This window comes from Cupressus sempervirens, chromosome 1 (genome assembly GCF_028749045.1).
Source record: "Cupressus sempervirens isolate cs-2001-9-10 chromosome 1, ASM2874904v1, whole genome shotgun sequence".
In the NCBI taxonomy this organism is placed as follows: domain Eukaryota; kingdom Viridiplantae; phylum Streptophyta; class Pinopsida; order Cupressales; family Cupressaceae; genus Cupressus; species Cupressus sempervirens.
The window spans coordinates 735277103-735292540 of record NC_143118.1 but is presented as its reverse complement, the minus strand read 5'-3'; the positions used below and the strand labels follow the sequence as shown (position 1 = coordinate 735292540).

At 39.4% G+C, this 15438-nt stretch overlaps 1 protein-coding gene across 3 annotated transcripts in view; it reads left to right on the top strand.

The window, feature by feature from the left end:
* The first annotated feature begins 4682 nt into the window (after window positions 1-4682).
* LOC149580027 (heat shock factor-binding protein-like) overlaps window positions 4683-15438 on the top strand; it is a 52843-nt gene continuing 42087 nt past the window's right edge. Inside the window, exons 1-3 of one of the 3 annotated variants that reach the window (XM_089788518.1) lie at window positions 4683-4956; window positions 5049-5111; window positions 15346-15369. In XM_089788518.1, coding sequence (XP_089644644.1) covers window positions 4954-4956; window positions 5049-5111; window positions 15346-15369 — 90 coding nt within the window. In that variant the 5' untranslated portion in view covers window positions 4683-4953. Of the gene's footprint in view, window positions 4957-5039; window positions 5112-15345; window positions 15370-15438 lie in introns of all 3 variants that reach the window. The other 2 variants (XM_089788526.1, XM_089788510.1) reach the window with 2 other exon arrangements.

Here is a 15438-nt window from a genome sequence, read left to right as displayed (position 1 = left end):
TAGCAAGTGCCTCAATAGGAGCAGCCCCCATTTCACTTAGCATGATATCATATGGAACAGATAGATAGATAGATAAAATTTTAACGTCCACGAGGCTAAAAATAGCCTATGGGACAGCAAGACAACTCAAGCAGACTTAAGTAACAATGTTCGTTGCTTGTGTAGGATGATGATGAGTTCACCCAATTGCTCAATGTACTCTTCGTTGAATAGGTTATGCCAAGAACTATCACATATAGTGTCCGCAAATTTATCTCTACTACTCTTGTAGGCTTCACATTCTAAAATAAAGTGCTGTTCAGTTTCCACTTTCCCAGAATTGTAGAATCTACAAATTCTTTCTTCCCAAGCCTCCTTTGGCCTCTTCCAACGTCCGGTCTCACAACGAAGTTGGTGAGAGTTGGTTCTCAGCTGAGCAATAAGAATTTTAGCCCTCCAAGAAATGTTGGCTCCTATGTATGCTTTTTGGAGTTGATCACAAGCGGGGTTGAACTTAGTTATATAATATAATTTCTTCCTTCCGATCTCGCTTCTCCAATTTCTCTTGTAGAATTTCTCCATGACAAAGACTTTTATTTCTTTATTATTGGTGGGGCACATATTGAATTGAATATTCCATTTACTCATCCATTTGATGTTTTGTTGCATCCATGTCCTTTTTCGTTGACATAGTCTGTCGCTAAAGACCACTTTAAGCCATCTATCCTCTTCCATTTTTTCGATTCTTTTTTAGATAACTTAGAAGGCGAACCATAGCAAGTGCCTCAATAGGAGCAGCCCCCATTTCACTTAGCATGATATCATATGGAACAGTGCTTTTGATTTTAAACTTGCTTGTGATCAAGCACTTTTGGATTCCTTCGATTTGTTTTCATTGTGCTATAGTAGTGTTGCTGGCTCATAATTCATACCCGTAAAGAACAACTAGCAGCACAAGAAGACCGAACAAAGTTTGAATAGTTTTCCAATCCCACAACTCTGCTTCACGGCACCTATTCTAAAGAGCATAAAAAGCCTTCCATCCACCTAATATCCTTTTATACCTGTAGCTAGACCAGCTTAGTTTTTTGTTGAAATCGATGCCAAGGTATTTATACTCCACAACTTTTTCAAGAACACTTCCATTGTAATAAAATTCATGTTGGTGTTGTTTTTTATTATTAGAGAAAATCATAACCTTAGTCTTGCTGATATTGACCTGCATCCCCACCATTCTGCAAAAGTGCTCAAGAGAAGATAGATGATCTTGCAAACCATAGGCAGATTTGGCAATTAAAATGAGATCATCCGCATATAGGAGCAACTTTATAACAAATTCACCTAGCTGAATGCCTTCACCCTTTTGCATGTTTAACCACTCTTCCAGTTTGTCAATATATAAACCAAACAAAGTAGGAGATAAAGGGCAGCCTTGTTTGACCCCGATATCGCTCCTAAAACATTCTGAAATGCCATTTGAAGTTTTGATTTTAACTTTCACCTCTTCGTACATCCTATGAACAGCAGCTTTGAGATGCATAGGAATCCCCAATTCTTCCATCCTAAACCAAAGCTTGTCTCTCGGGACGGTGTCAAAAGCCTTTTTAAAGTCGACAAAGCAACAAAATACCTCTTCCTTTTTCTCCCATTCTTTTTCAATAATGTGTCTCAAAGTGACACAGTGATCCACTATTGAGTGCTTTGGCCTAAAACCAGCTTGCCCTTTAGCACGTTTATGGTTTTCTTCTGTCCATTTGCTAATCCTAGTTTCTATCATGCTGCCAAAAAGTTTAGCAAAGAGGGGATTGATCATTATAGTCTTGTAGTTGGAGGGATTGTTAACATCACCACTCTTAAAAAGTGGTATTACAAGGCTGATTGTCCAATCTTTCGGAAACCCTTCTTGGCAAATTTTGTTGAAAATTTCAGTGATGTGCGATGCAAGAGTTTTCATACCCCACTTCAGATATTCTGCTTGGAGCGCAACAAGGTCTTTTGCTTTACCTCCACCTAACTTCTTAATCCCTGCCTCTATCTCTTGCACAGTGAAAAGATTTGTATCATCATTGACCAAAGGTGGCTGTCCCACTCCACCCTCTCGTTCATAAAATTTCTTAGCATATTCAAACCATTGGTTGGCAGTAATATTATTATTTTCAGTTTGTTTTCTCCTTGATTGAAGTTCTTCCAAAAACGTTTGGGGTTATTTCTGCCCAAGAAAATTAACTCCTCTCTCCTTGTGAACATAAAATCAATTTTCTTCTTCTTTAAGATCTGGTTGTAGGTCTTAATGTCAAGGTTAGTTTTATTTGACTCCCTTAGGTTTCTTCTAGCCCTCTTGCATTCCTTATCAAACCAAGCATTGGCTAGAAAACAATTAGTCTTAGATTTTCTATTTTTTGCTCTCTTGCATTTTGAAAGAGCCTCATGAATCAAATTTGATAAATCATAACTGTTAACACCATGTTTATACATAGGGTGTCCCATACAAAGTTCCTCAAGAGTAGTTCTGAAAGTGTTACTGTTTTCTGAAGTTAACAAAATTCTGCCATGAGAAGCGGGGTATTGAGGGCCTTGGGTTTTTGCTCCAATCTGCCTATCCTTTGCCCAATACAAATTTACGTACAGTGGTCTATGATCTAATTTGAGATCCCAAATGTGTTCTCCAATTGCAACTTCTTCAATATTTTTATACAAATTCTGCGAACAAATTACATAATCTACCACACTTGCTCCGTTGTATGTGTTGCAAGTGAAAGTGCCTGACTTAGCCCATCTAGCCAAACTATTACAAATTATGAGATCAAATGTGCCACATAGAGTGATCAATTCTTCCCCAAAATGATTGCAGCCTTTAGCATATTTGGATATTCTTTCTCATTGATGATTTCTTTTTTCTGTGAGCCAAATAGGGTTATCATTTACTTTGGAGCTGAAAATACTTGCTTGCCAATTTGCTGTCCTAGCATTGAAATCTCCAACAAGAAGAACATCCCCATGCTGCGAAAAAATAGCAACATCTTTTTTTAACGCAACATAGGGGTCATTGTGATCTAAGCCACACTTTTTATAAGTTTTAAATACTTGTGGAGCAAAGTAACAGGCTACAATCCTGATAAGAGTGTTATCTTTCACAATTTTGAGCCATATAAATTGTTTATTAGAATCAGTCTTTTGCAACTGAATGGCACGACCTTCCCTTTCTTTTACTAGAACCATTATACCTCCATAACCTTTACCATTTTCCATTACCTCATTCCACACTGCCATCTTCTAGTAGCCTTCAAACAATGGGGTCTTACATCCCTCATGCTCATGTGTCTCTATGAGACAAATAATGTCTTTACCTTCCGCAATAGGTCCTAATCCAGGCCCACGTCTCCATGGATAACCTCTGCAATTCCAACAAACTAAACTTAAGGATGCCTGGGTTAAGTTTGATTGCTATTTGTTTTGATGTGAAAGACTCGAAGTTGAGTTATTATCGCTAAGCGTGATTGCTGATCTTGTTGTATCGCTACATGCTAATGTGTTTGTTGTCACACCTTTGTTGCCTTCTTGCTGCCCTTCATTGGAGCGGTAGCCAAAATGAGTAATAATTGCTTTTCCCTTGAACATCCAAGCTCTTTTGCCTTCATTTCTAGCTGTTCTGATTTTTTCCATTTCCATTCTTCTTTCTACTTGCTGTCTCATGGTTAAATCCTCCTCTATAACAAAGCGAGAACCCCTCAAGAGCTATTTTTTGTTAAGTAAATTTTGTTTGTCGCTAATGCTGGGCATGACTACCTTGATTGGCCTATTTCTCTCAGCTTGTGGTTTGCCAACCCTCCAAGCTTGACAGATTTGTCTTTGCCACAACAACACGTCTTGTAGGAAATCCCTCGTTAAGCCGAGGGTGTGTTCGCCTTCCCCATAATCTTTTATCCCTTTGATAATTATATTGGATGCCCTACGCTGCCTTTCCTTGACCTCTCCGTCTTGTGTGTTCACACGAATCTTTGCCTCTTCTCTTGCCATATCAAGGTGTTTGCTGTTTTTGTCCCAAGTTTTGGTGACTTCTAAAAAACTTCTCCTCTCCTCTTCAACCCCTGCCTTTCCTAACGAATTAGTGTGAAAAATCAATCTCTCCTTATAATGAGATGACTCGATATTTGTTGTGACCTTGTTTGTTTCCAATGTAGCATTCAGATTTTTCCATTCATCCTTCATGTTTTGCCATTCAAGCTTCCCTGCTAAAAGTGTTTCTTGCAGCGTTGAGATTTGAGCTTTTAAAATGTTGTTATTATCTGCAAGAGTTTTATTTGCTGCAATTAACACCTGCATATTACGATAACTTTTTTGTTCCTTAGCCTCTAGGAGTTCCAACCTCCTCTTGGCCCTCAATAGTTCTTGCACATAAAGATTTGGGCACCAAGCGAGAGGTGTGAAGGTAGGGCTGTAAGTGACAGAATCAACAAAGTTGCTGCTACCACGCAAATGACTGTCACCATCTAAGTGTGGAGGGGGGTACATTTTAACAACATCTTTTTGTTTCTTCTCTGGTTTATGCAATCTCTGCCTGTGTTTTTGCTTTTCATGTGACCCTTTCAAGCGCTTTTGATTTTAAACTTGCTTGTGATCAAGCACTTTTAGATTCCTTCAATTTATTTCCATTGTGCTATAGTAGTGTTGCTGGCCCATAATTCACACCGGTAAAAGAACAATTGGGAGCACAAAAAGACCGAACAAGATTTGAATAGTTTTCCAATAGAACTCTGCTTCACGGCACCTATTTAAAAGCATTGATTCAAAAATCGTCGAGAGGGAAGGATTTCGAGTCATAGGCGGACGGGAGTCTTAGATTCCGAAGTTTTACGCGATTATAACAGAAGCGAGTTTAAATCCTTCTGAGAATCGGATATTATTCTGCTACATTCTAAAACCTGCACATAATCCACTTGTCTGCTGTGCTCAGACCGAGATATTCGTGATATCATGGTAATCTGTAATACATTCTAAAAATCAGATTAATCTGTTTAATCCCCAACTCTTTTTTCTTGATTTGATATTTTATATAACAGGATCGGCAGGGGCGTAGCGAAAGTGAGGATCAAAAGGAACCAGTGCAGAATAGCGACGACCTAACCGCTTTTGTAAGTATTTTGAATCTAAGAGTAATTAGGATTGAAAGCCACACCAAATAATGTTATAAATCTTTGTGGTAAGTTTCGTAAAAACCACAGAATAAACGAACAAATGTACCGTAATTTTGTTTGTTGGAAAAAATTGGAAGAAACCTAAGATTTCATTCTATTGGGTGATGTCTTTCAAGAGGGAATTGAATTTTGGAGATTATTTTACTTCATTTTATTTTCTTAAATTGTTCTCAAAACATCTCAAGGCTTTATTTAAGAATAAGGGTTTAAAACATTCTTATCACTTTCGATATTTTTTTTAACTTATTTTTTTTTATTTGAATAATAAGTTCAAAGTCCCTCCGCAAAGGGTGCGGGATTAGATGTACTGCCCTAGCAACACCTGCTAGGTTGGTTTATGATAATTGACTTTTTCAATTGATATCTTCGGTGAGTTCATGGGTCAATATTACACAATATGGATTATCCTTGTGTATCATTCTTACCGTAAACAACATGTGCTGAAGTACATTGTTAAGATTTGTAAAATAAGAGGTCACGTTCGATTGCATCCTACGAGTGTTAGACCATTGCCTTCCCACGTAGCAGCTGGAGTTAGGATCCTTCTTCATGCCTTCCTCGTCCCCTGCCTTACCCTACTGGAAACTTAGGGTAACCTTGTATTGAACAGACAAATTTTAACAGGTTTTCTTGAAAGGCCTGTTTCTACCAATATATTACCAACTCATTTTATGAGCTTGTGACCTTTGTTTTTAGGTTTTCTTAAGCATTTTATTTGATTGAGCAACAACAACTTGCTAACATGTATTAATATTTGTTTGGAATTATTATATGCAAGTTTCTGAAATTTGATTCTCAATCTGAAGCAAAGACAATTATGTCTTTGTTAGATAAATTAACAATTTTAGGATTTCTGGACCTCTTTGAATCTGTCTATCTTATTTTCTTAGCTCAATCTTCAGGGTTGTGCATGGTGCTAAACTTGCATTTGCAATTGGCTGTGTTATGTCTTCAATGTCAATCTTATTACTTAAATAAGAACATTCAGTTGTTTCTTTATCCATGTCAACCACTTTCTGTACCACTGAGGGTAAGAATGCTTGGGAGTGTCACTTCAATTTAATTTATCCCCACCGGCAATAGGTTAATAAGAACACAGACATTTTATTTGTAGATTAGTAAATAAGAGGATGATCTAGATTTGAGTGCCAAAGAAGCCACAAACTAGAGGTCAATCTTGGAGAAATGTACCTCTGTAGTGTTTTGCTTGTCATCCAGCTTTGGTTTATAATAAAATACTTGGAGAGGTACAAGGTAAACTTTTTCAGTAAACAACACAACTATTTTATTTGTAGATTAGTAAACAAGAGAATGATCTAGATTTGAGTCCCACAGAAGCCATAAAATAGAGATCAATTTTGGAGAAATCTACCTCTGTAGTAGCTTTGCTTGGCATGCAATATTTTATAATAGAACACTTGGAGAGGCACAAGGTAAACTTTTTTGGTAAATCCAACCAGGACAAAAAGAAACTCAAGTTCACCAAGCATCAGCATCCAGTAATTCACAGTCATCACAAAACTTACATCATAACTTAGTCACTATTTCAGAAATAACCAAGTACTGCACTGTGTGTATCATGTAGTTAATTTGTTGAAACTTTGGATTTTAAGGTAGCATGAAAGTTATTTAAATAATCCACAGAACTAGGAATTAAATGTAGTTTGAAGTACCATATTGTACTTCTATATTTGTGTATAGGCACGGGTATGTGCAAATGTATAGGAACCAAGTTTAACACTATTTATTTATTTGGAATGCCCATAGTTAGTTCTGCTTGTATCCTTCCCCTTTTACCTCCATCTAGTTGTAAGAGTCATTAAGAGACCCACATCATGGTATACATGGACATATTAATGATTTGCTTTGTTGTCTTGTAGGGAAGGATTAAATGTTCAGCGGTATATGTAATTAAATGAATCATTGTTTATTTCTAACTTGCCATGTTTAACTTATGGACCCTTTTACATCACAAGATCTTATTTCTGGAAGAGGGGTCTAGGAAATGTGGGAAAGAAATTATAAGTCAGTTGATTCTAGATGGATGTGTCAAAATGTATGCAAATGAAAATTCAAGGATTAAAGCAAAAAGTTAACTAATTTATTCTGGCATAGTTTTTTCAAATGTTACTGCATCTTTCTCGTTAATACTTGTTACACATGAACATTCCTCAAGAAAGCTACATTTGATAAGAAATGATTGCAGTTGAGTGAATGCCACTAGAAGTGACTGCTAGATCACCACTCTAGTGTTTCAACAAATTTTCTAATGCTCCAAGGTAGGGAAAATGATTTCTATTTTTTTTTTCTGAAAAAAGGGGGAAAAACTTTATTGAAGATCAGAAAGCAACATTACAAAGGAAGCAAAGGACTGAGGTCCCAAGGAAAAACAAGAGCGCCCAACCAAACAAAGATAAAACAGCCAACACCATCATCTGTTGCCATTCTCAGCCCTATCCTCATCAAGAATATTTGTTAAATCAAGACGGAGCTCCTGAGGAACCAACTCCCACTCCTCAATTCTTCATCCCTCAACATGCTCAGAAGCCCATTTCGCCAAACAATCAGCTGCCCTTTTCCATTCCCTTGGAATATGGACAAAAGTCACCATTTCCATCAAAGAACTAACCCACAAAATTTGTTGCACAACCCTAGCCAACTGCCAGCTGACACTAGTCACTTTCTGCTCAATAAGAAAATTGATCAAAATCTGGAAATCAAATTCACAAACAATCCTTCTCCACCCCAAAGCATGAGTTCTCTCAAGAGCGGCAAGAATAGCCAACCCTTCCACCAAGTTGATGGTTTGTATCCCTTCATAGATTGAAAAGAGAAAGATCATTGAGCCCAGAGAATCTCTACCAATCCCGCCAATACCAGCCAGTCCTGGATTGCCCCTTGAAGATCCATCGGTATTGATCTTCAAAACGCCATAAGGGGGAAGTTGCCATTTGCCATCCCTATCAATTTTTTGCTTCTTACGACGCCCCCTCTTAGCCCTAGTCAAAGCCAAAGAAGACCCCTGAATCCCCAATCTTTCCACCAACTCTGTATCCCTTTTCCCCAAAGGGAATTCCACTTCACACCTAGCTTCCACAATTTCTTGAACCATGCCCAATGATCTCGACCAAATTTGTTGCACTAGTCTCTGTTCTCCACGAAAATTACTTCAATTGCGTTCCAGCCAAATCTGCCACAATAAGAAGATAGGCTCCACAAACTACACCTCCTACAAAAAGGACGCCACAGAAGGGGGACTACCCATCCCTTGCCAAAACTCAATCAAGGATGAAGCATGAACACAAGGAGTTGTCCAAACACCCCACCAAAAATGCCAAAGCTGTAGGGCAAAAGAGCAACGAAAAAACAATTGGCTAGAGTCCTCCTCATTAGGATTGAGGAAACCTCTCTTTTGAATGTTATCCCAAGTCAAACACTTATTCTAGGCCAACATTCAAACAAAACAATTACATTTTGGCCAAGAAAGCTTGTTCTAGACCTTCTTCCACCATTGAATTTCAGGCCTAACCAACCTATGAGACAATAACCTACTATAACTGGAGGCTACAGTGTAGGTCCCCATAGGATTGGGGGACCAGGCAAGCATGTCATCTTCTCAAAGATAGCTACATCTTCGACTGGAGAGGATACTTTGCAGCACAACACATTCCTCCTGCAAACCAACAATCGGCCACTCCTCTGGGGACTTCCATTTGGCCATCTCCATCTGACCACAAGGGAAAAAGGACTTAAAATCACTCACCTGTGACCAACCAACCTCCAGAAATCTCTGACAAAGATTCAACAAGTTGGGAAACTGAGAAGTGATGGGAGGAAAGCCATCCGAAGAATTAGACCAGAATTGGACCTCTGTCCTCCTCTTGTAGATCCAAAATAATCCATCCTTAATAAGAATAGCCCCTTTCTTAAGGATGCCCCATATCACAGAGCCCTTCCCCACAAGGGGGCACCTAGAAATATCGAGCTAAGGAATCCCTAGGAGACACTTCTGAGAAAAAACCTTGGCCCAACTCTTATCCTGCTCATTACACCACCGCCAATATAGTTTAGCAGCCAAAGCCTCCCTAGTCAAAGCCGACTGCCTCAAGCCTAGTCCACCATATTGTTTCGAACTACAAACAACCTCCAATCTAACCAAACTCCATTTGGAGGACTCCAAGAAACTAGTCGATAAAAATTGTCACACCACAGAATCAAGGTCCTTTAGAAAGCCCATAGGGGCAACTTGGAGCATGCATCTATAAATGGGCAGAGCTCGCACCACCGACTTAATCCACTGGACACGACTAGCAAAGGATAATCATTGATGAGTCCAGTGATTTACTTTCACCCGAAATTTATCCAAAATAATCTGTCAAGACTCCCTAGGTAGTCTACTCACTGAGATGGGAATGCCCAAAGTCAATGGGAGATTCCCGATCTGAAATCTCAAAGTGTTAGCAATCCTTTGTTGAATGGGGCCCGAAGTATTGGAGAAGAAAATGGAAGATTTTTCCTTATTAATCTATTGACCGGAGGTAACCAAGTAAGCATCCAAGACCCTTCGTAAATTAGAGGCCTCCCTCATTGTAGCCATCCCCATTAAAGCAGTATCATCCACAAATTGCAAGTGAGTTTGCGAAGGTAAGGTGCCACCCCACCTCCAACCTTGAATAAGATCAGATTCGACATTTTGTTTAATCCATCTCCCCAAGCCTTCAACCAAAAGAATAAACAAGTAAGGGGAAAGAGGATCGCCCTGACAAAGCCCCCTAGAAGCCCCAAATAGCTCAGAATCCATTGATAAGCACAGAGAAAGAGACCGAAGTAACACAACTCAAAACCCATTGAATCCATGCTTCAGCAAAGCCAAAAGCACTAAGAACCTGCCAAAGGAAGGACCACCTAACTTTGTCATAAGCCTCAGCCATGTCCAGTTTGATAAACATCGCTTTTTCTTTTGAGCTGGCCATAGAATGGATGACCTTAGTTGCAATGACTATCCCATCCAAAATTTGCCTACCAGCTACAAAACCACTTTGTTCTTTGGAGATCAGTTCTTCAAGCCCCTTCTTCAACCTATTAGCAATAAGTTTAGGAATAATTTTATAGATTACATTGCATAAAGAGATGGGCTGAAATTGGCTTAACCTATCAGCCTCCTCACTCTTGGGAATAAGAGCAAGAAAAGTAGCATTTAGAGCCCTTAACATCTGCTTATTGTGTTGAGACTCATGAACCACAGCCAGGAGGTCAAGTTTGATGATATCCCAGAATTCCTGAAAAAACTCAATTGGGAAGCCATCAGGACTAGGCGCCTTCCCTTTCTTCATATTAAAAACAATCCATTCAAGCTCTTCAAGCGTGATATCTCTCATGAGTTGTTGATTCATATCTCCAGACATGAGAGAGAGTATACAAGAAAGAATTTGCGTTTCCTCAAGATACCCCCATGCGAGTCCTCTTGAAAGAGAGATTCAAAGTACTGCACTGCCTCCCTAGAAATTTTTGGGAAGGAGGAAAGATGGTCACCCCTGTCATTCACTAGACTAGAGATAGAATTGCCATGGTGGTTGGCTTTCACTGAATTGAAGAAGAAAGCAATATTTTTGTCCCCTTCCTGAAGCCACTCAATTCGAGCCTTTTGTTTCCAATACATTTCCTCGCATAGTTACCATTCTTCCAGCGTTTTCACAGCCTAAGTCTTGTCCTGAAGCAACTTAGCCATGACCCCATCCTCCCTTAACCTACTTGTGATGCCATCCAAATTTGCTTGAGCCAACGTGTTTGCATGGAAGACATTCTTAAAGTACAGACGATTCCACCGTTTGAGCTCAAATTTAACATATTGAAGTAGCTTAGCAAAGACATACGTTGATGTACCATAGGCTGGTCTACCTTTCTTCCACCAATCAGAAACCAAATCATTCAAAGAGGAATCCCGCAACCACATGAGTTGAAACCTAAAAGAGGGTTTACAAGGCACCCGAGTTAACTTAGTAGCAAGTTTAATAGGCCAGTGGTTCGATCCTCTCCAATCCAAGATCTCAGAGCAAGATGACCACATTCCTCCAACCTAGTAACAAGAAACCAAAAACCGATCTAACCTTTTTGCAATGCAAAACTCACCAACCTGATGATTGTTTCAAGTGAATTGACCATTGTTGGGTTTGATATCAACAAGATTCAAGGTATTGATATTGTCTCAAAGTAGTAGTGTAGAGGGCTCCAACCTTCCAATACCACCATGCTTCTTAGCCAACTCACAAATAGCATTGAAATCTCCAGCCAAAATCCATGGATGGAAGGGCATTGTGCTACGGATCAACTTGATATGGGACCACAAACCTTGTTTACCCTGAAAATCAATAGGAGCATAAATATTAGAAAATAAAATGACGTCCCCTATCTCAAGGCTAGTAGCAATCATAGACATAGAAGATTTAGAAGAAATCCACCAAATAGGCTGGATTCTTCGAGGATTCCATAAACGTGCTAGACCCCTAGAAGCTCCATGAGCTCCAATGCACTGGCACTCCCCATTTCTCCACAACTTAGGTGCCAAACCTTGCATATTCTCAACAGATAACTTAGTTTCCTACAAAAAGACGACATCAGGACCTTGCCTTTTGACTAACTCGCGAACCGCTTTTTGTCTAGGGTCGCTGTTCAAGTCCCGTACATTCCATGACAGAATAATCATTTCAAGGGGCATGAAAAAATAGAATCCAAAGTCTTTACTGCCCCTGACTCCACCAAATTCTCACCAGCTAGTTTTAATCTTTTTCATATCCTTTTTTCTGCCAGGTTTAACAAATTTCTCTACCCCACCTTTCTTAATATCTTTTTGCAAAATGCCCAATTTGGGAGGAGGCTTGATCTTCGCAGCCGAGTTTGAATCAATGTTCTGCCCAATAGACGAAGAATCCACACCTGCTGTTGTAACAATGGCCAAGGGTTCTTGTACCTCAGAAATCTCCCTCTGCTGATCAGCTTCTAGGTGCCGACAATCATCCCCTTGTGGATCCATAGAAGAATCAAGAACAAGATCCTCCTGAGCTAAGTCCACAAGCCCTTGATCCAAGTTGATCAAGCTTGGGTTCACCTCCTGTTGGCTGAGCTCATCCAAAATGTCAAATCTGTTGAAGGTACCGTCATGCCTTTCTTTAAAAGGCCTCTTTTGACCCCTGTTTCAGTTTCGACCTTGACCGGGGCAAAACCATCAAAAGCACCTACCTTATCAGGAGCAGTGCTCTTCCCTTTATCTATTTCAAGAAGATTGCTCTCAAGCTGTGAAGGTTGGGACTCCCTAGGCTTGTACCTTGGGCATCTTCGCTGCAAATGGCCATATTCTCGACAAAGTTGACAACGAAAAGGAAGAGTTTTGTAGTCCAAATGCTGCACCCAAGAATAAGAACTTGCACACATCTCTATTGCATCGGGCAAAGGCCTACTTAGATCAATTTCAACACAAATGCGTGCAAAAGTCATTACCTTTTTACCTAAAGTTTGCGATGAAATCCCAACAGGATTTCCAAGCATTGAGGCCAAAGGGTGTAGCACATCCTCTTGACAACATTCCACTGGGAACCTCGGTAAACGAACTCACATTGGGACACGATTTGGAAGCTCCTCTGCGTGGTTGAAACCTGCATGCCATGGCTTGATAAACAACCCTACCTTATTATGAAAATAAGGACCTCCCTCAAATACCCGATTGTGATCAGTAGTGCAATTAAAAGTAACCATGAAATAATTGTTCGCCAGCAACATTATCTCCATTTCCCCCTTTGGCTCTCGGGTCCTCTGGGCCCAAACCTCCAAAAATTGTAGGGAAACCCTCATCACCAAAAACTTACAATATAAGTAGTGATGTGAATAATACTCAACATCTTCGGTAATCATCTCAGTCGAAATAACCAGTTTTGGCCTCTCCTTGCACCTCTCGAGACAACCGTTAGTCTTCGTAATCCTTGAGCCACTAGATAACCCCAAATCAGCAATCTCGGAGTTCGGAGCAAACAGATTGTTATTGAAGGTCTTTATCCCTTGATTTGAAAATTTTGGGCCTATTGCTGCCCGAAAGTCCAAGTGAGGGCTCCTCACTGATGTCTCACCCTTTGAGCCGGCCATTATGCCAAGGAAATTACGAACCCCAAAAATGGGAGAGGAAATCCTCCCCCCACCCTTCTTCTAAACCCCTCCCAACACCAAAACCCCACACCTTCAATCCTCCCACCCCATGTAGAAGAGAAGAATCAAAGGCCGCAAACATGCAAGCCTCCAGCTATGTAGAAAGCTTTCCACACAAGATAGAACGAAGGAAATTGCAGAAAGAACGGGCAATAACTTGCGCAGACACCAAACACCCTCCTTCACAGCACGTAATAGATCAGACAGAGCTAGGGCGTGGATGCCCTAGCTCGAGTTGCAGAGCGCCTGCCCACAAGCCATCCCAATTCTACCTTTTTAAAATGATTTCTATTTTAGGTGTAAACCCATTGTTCATAATATAAGTGCTCAAAATTAATGCTATGCATAAGTTGTAAGGTGAATGACATATAACTAAGTTACCATATTCATTTGCTTAGGGTCAAATTTGAAATTTGATTTGTCCTGAAGTTGGATGTGGTGCAAAAACGTGTGGAAGTCAGCACCAGTCTGAATAAGTTGTGGCAAATTTTCTCAGCAGGATCCTAGACAAATTTGCCACAAATGTGGAAGGACTTAGTTTCTTCCCCAAGCCCAGAATGATTTTCCCCTGTGGAGTTTCTTCCCCGAGCCCAGAATGATTTTGACTTGTGGTCTACGAATTTGCAGCGATTTTGACTTTTATTCCAATGTTTTTAATTTTAAAAATATTTTTCCTTGCCATGTAAGCCCTAAAACAACGAGAAAAACTATTAATGCGATCAGATTTCCACAATCCATAATAGTTATGATACTTAGTTTCTGGATTAGATTGTGTAAAGATTTTTGCCATCAACGTTTCGAATCAGACTGCGTGATCCATCATCAGGATGAGAGAGCAAAAGATGTAAACATTAGTTTACATCTCTTGCTCTGATGGATCACGTAGTAATGTTTACATCTCTTGCTCTGATGGATCACGTAGTAATGTTTACATCTCTTGCTCTCTCATCCTGATGATGGATCACGTAGTCTGATTCAAAACGTTGATGGCAAAAATCTTTACACAATCTAATCCAGAAACTAAGTATCGTAATGAGAAAAACTAATAAGTGAATGGATAGATTTTGTAATTTATGAAGTATACGCTATAAATTTATTATAATGATGGCAGAGTTGGAAGTATTCATGGCATGACATAAATGATAGAGTTGAAATATTCGCAGTGGAAACACATGGCAATGTTGGAACTTGGAAGCATTCACATAGTTGGATACTCATGGCAAAGTTGGAAGCATTTGCACAGTTGGAAACTCATGGCAAAGTTAGAAGCAGCCGCACAGTGCAAAGTTCGATCTACTGGAAACTGGAAACACATGGGTACCAAAGGGTAGATGAAATAACCATACAAATGGCACTTTCGACTAACTAAACACCACCATGCTTCGTGGTTACAGGCACCAAGCTTCATAGCTTTGGTTTTGGTTCTTTCAAACTGACGACACCTGCACACTCACAGCACCAGCAGTGCATTCAAACTGCATTTGCAGACATTCACTCTCACAGGCAGGGTGTTTTGAGCTTAATGGTTATGAACTTATTTGCTGCAGCATATTTTTACAATTACATATATATAATTTTTTTTTTATCAAAATTAAAAAAAACTTGTATGGAGGAACCCAAAAAGATCCTGAACCCAACCCAAAAAAAATCTTGAAGAATTTCAAACCTGATTTGTGAACCTGCATCCGTACCAGAATACGAATTGGCAACTTAGACATATAACAATGACCAAATTCAACTTTTTCTGTTTACTGAATGGACATTTTTCCTTGTATATCTAGCTCAATCATGTTATTTGTTAACCCTTTAATGTAGTAACAACAGTTTACTGTTATTGTTTTGCAGTTTGCTTTTGGTCTGAAAACTATTTTATATTTTGATATTTCTCTACATGTTTGGAGGCTTATAATTAAATCCGCAGGATTTGCTATTTATTTGCCTCATCATTAAAACTATTTTTATTTCTTGTTATTTTCAGGTTAAAAATCTTCTCGAGCAAATGGTAAGGATATTTCTCTTTGCAGTTCACTACCTTCTATTGTCGCTATTATTTTACTTTCTCAAAATATGT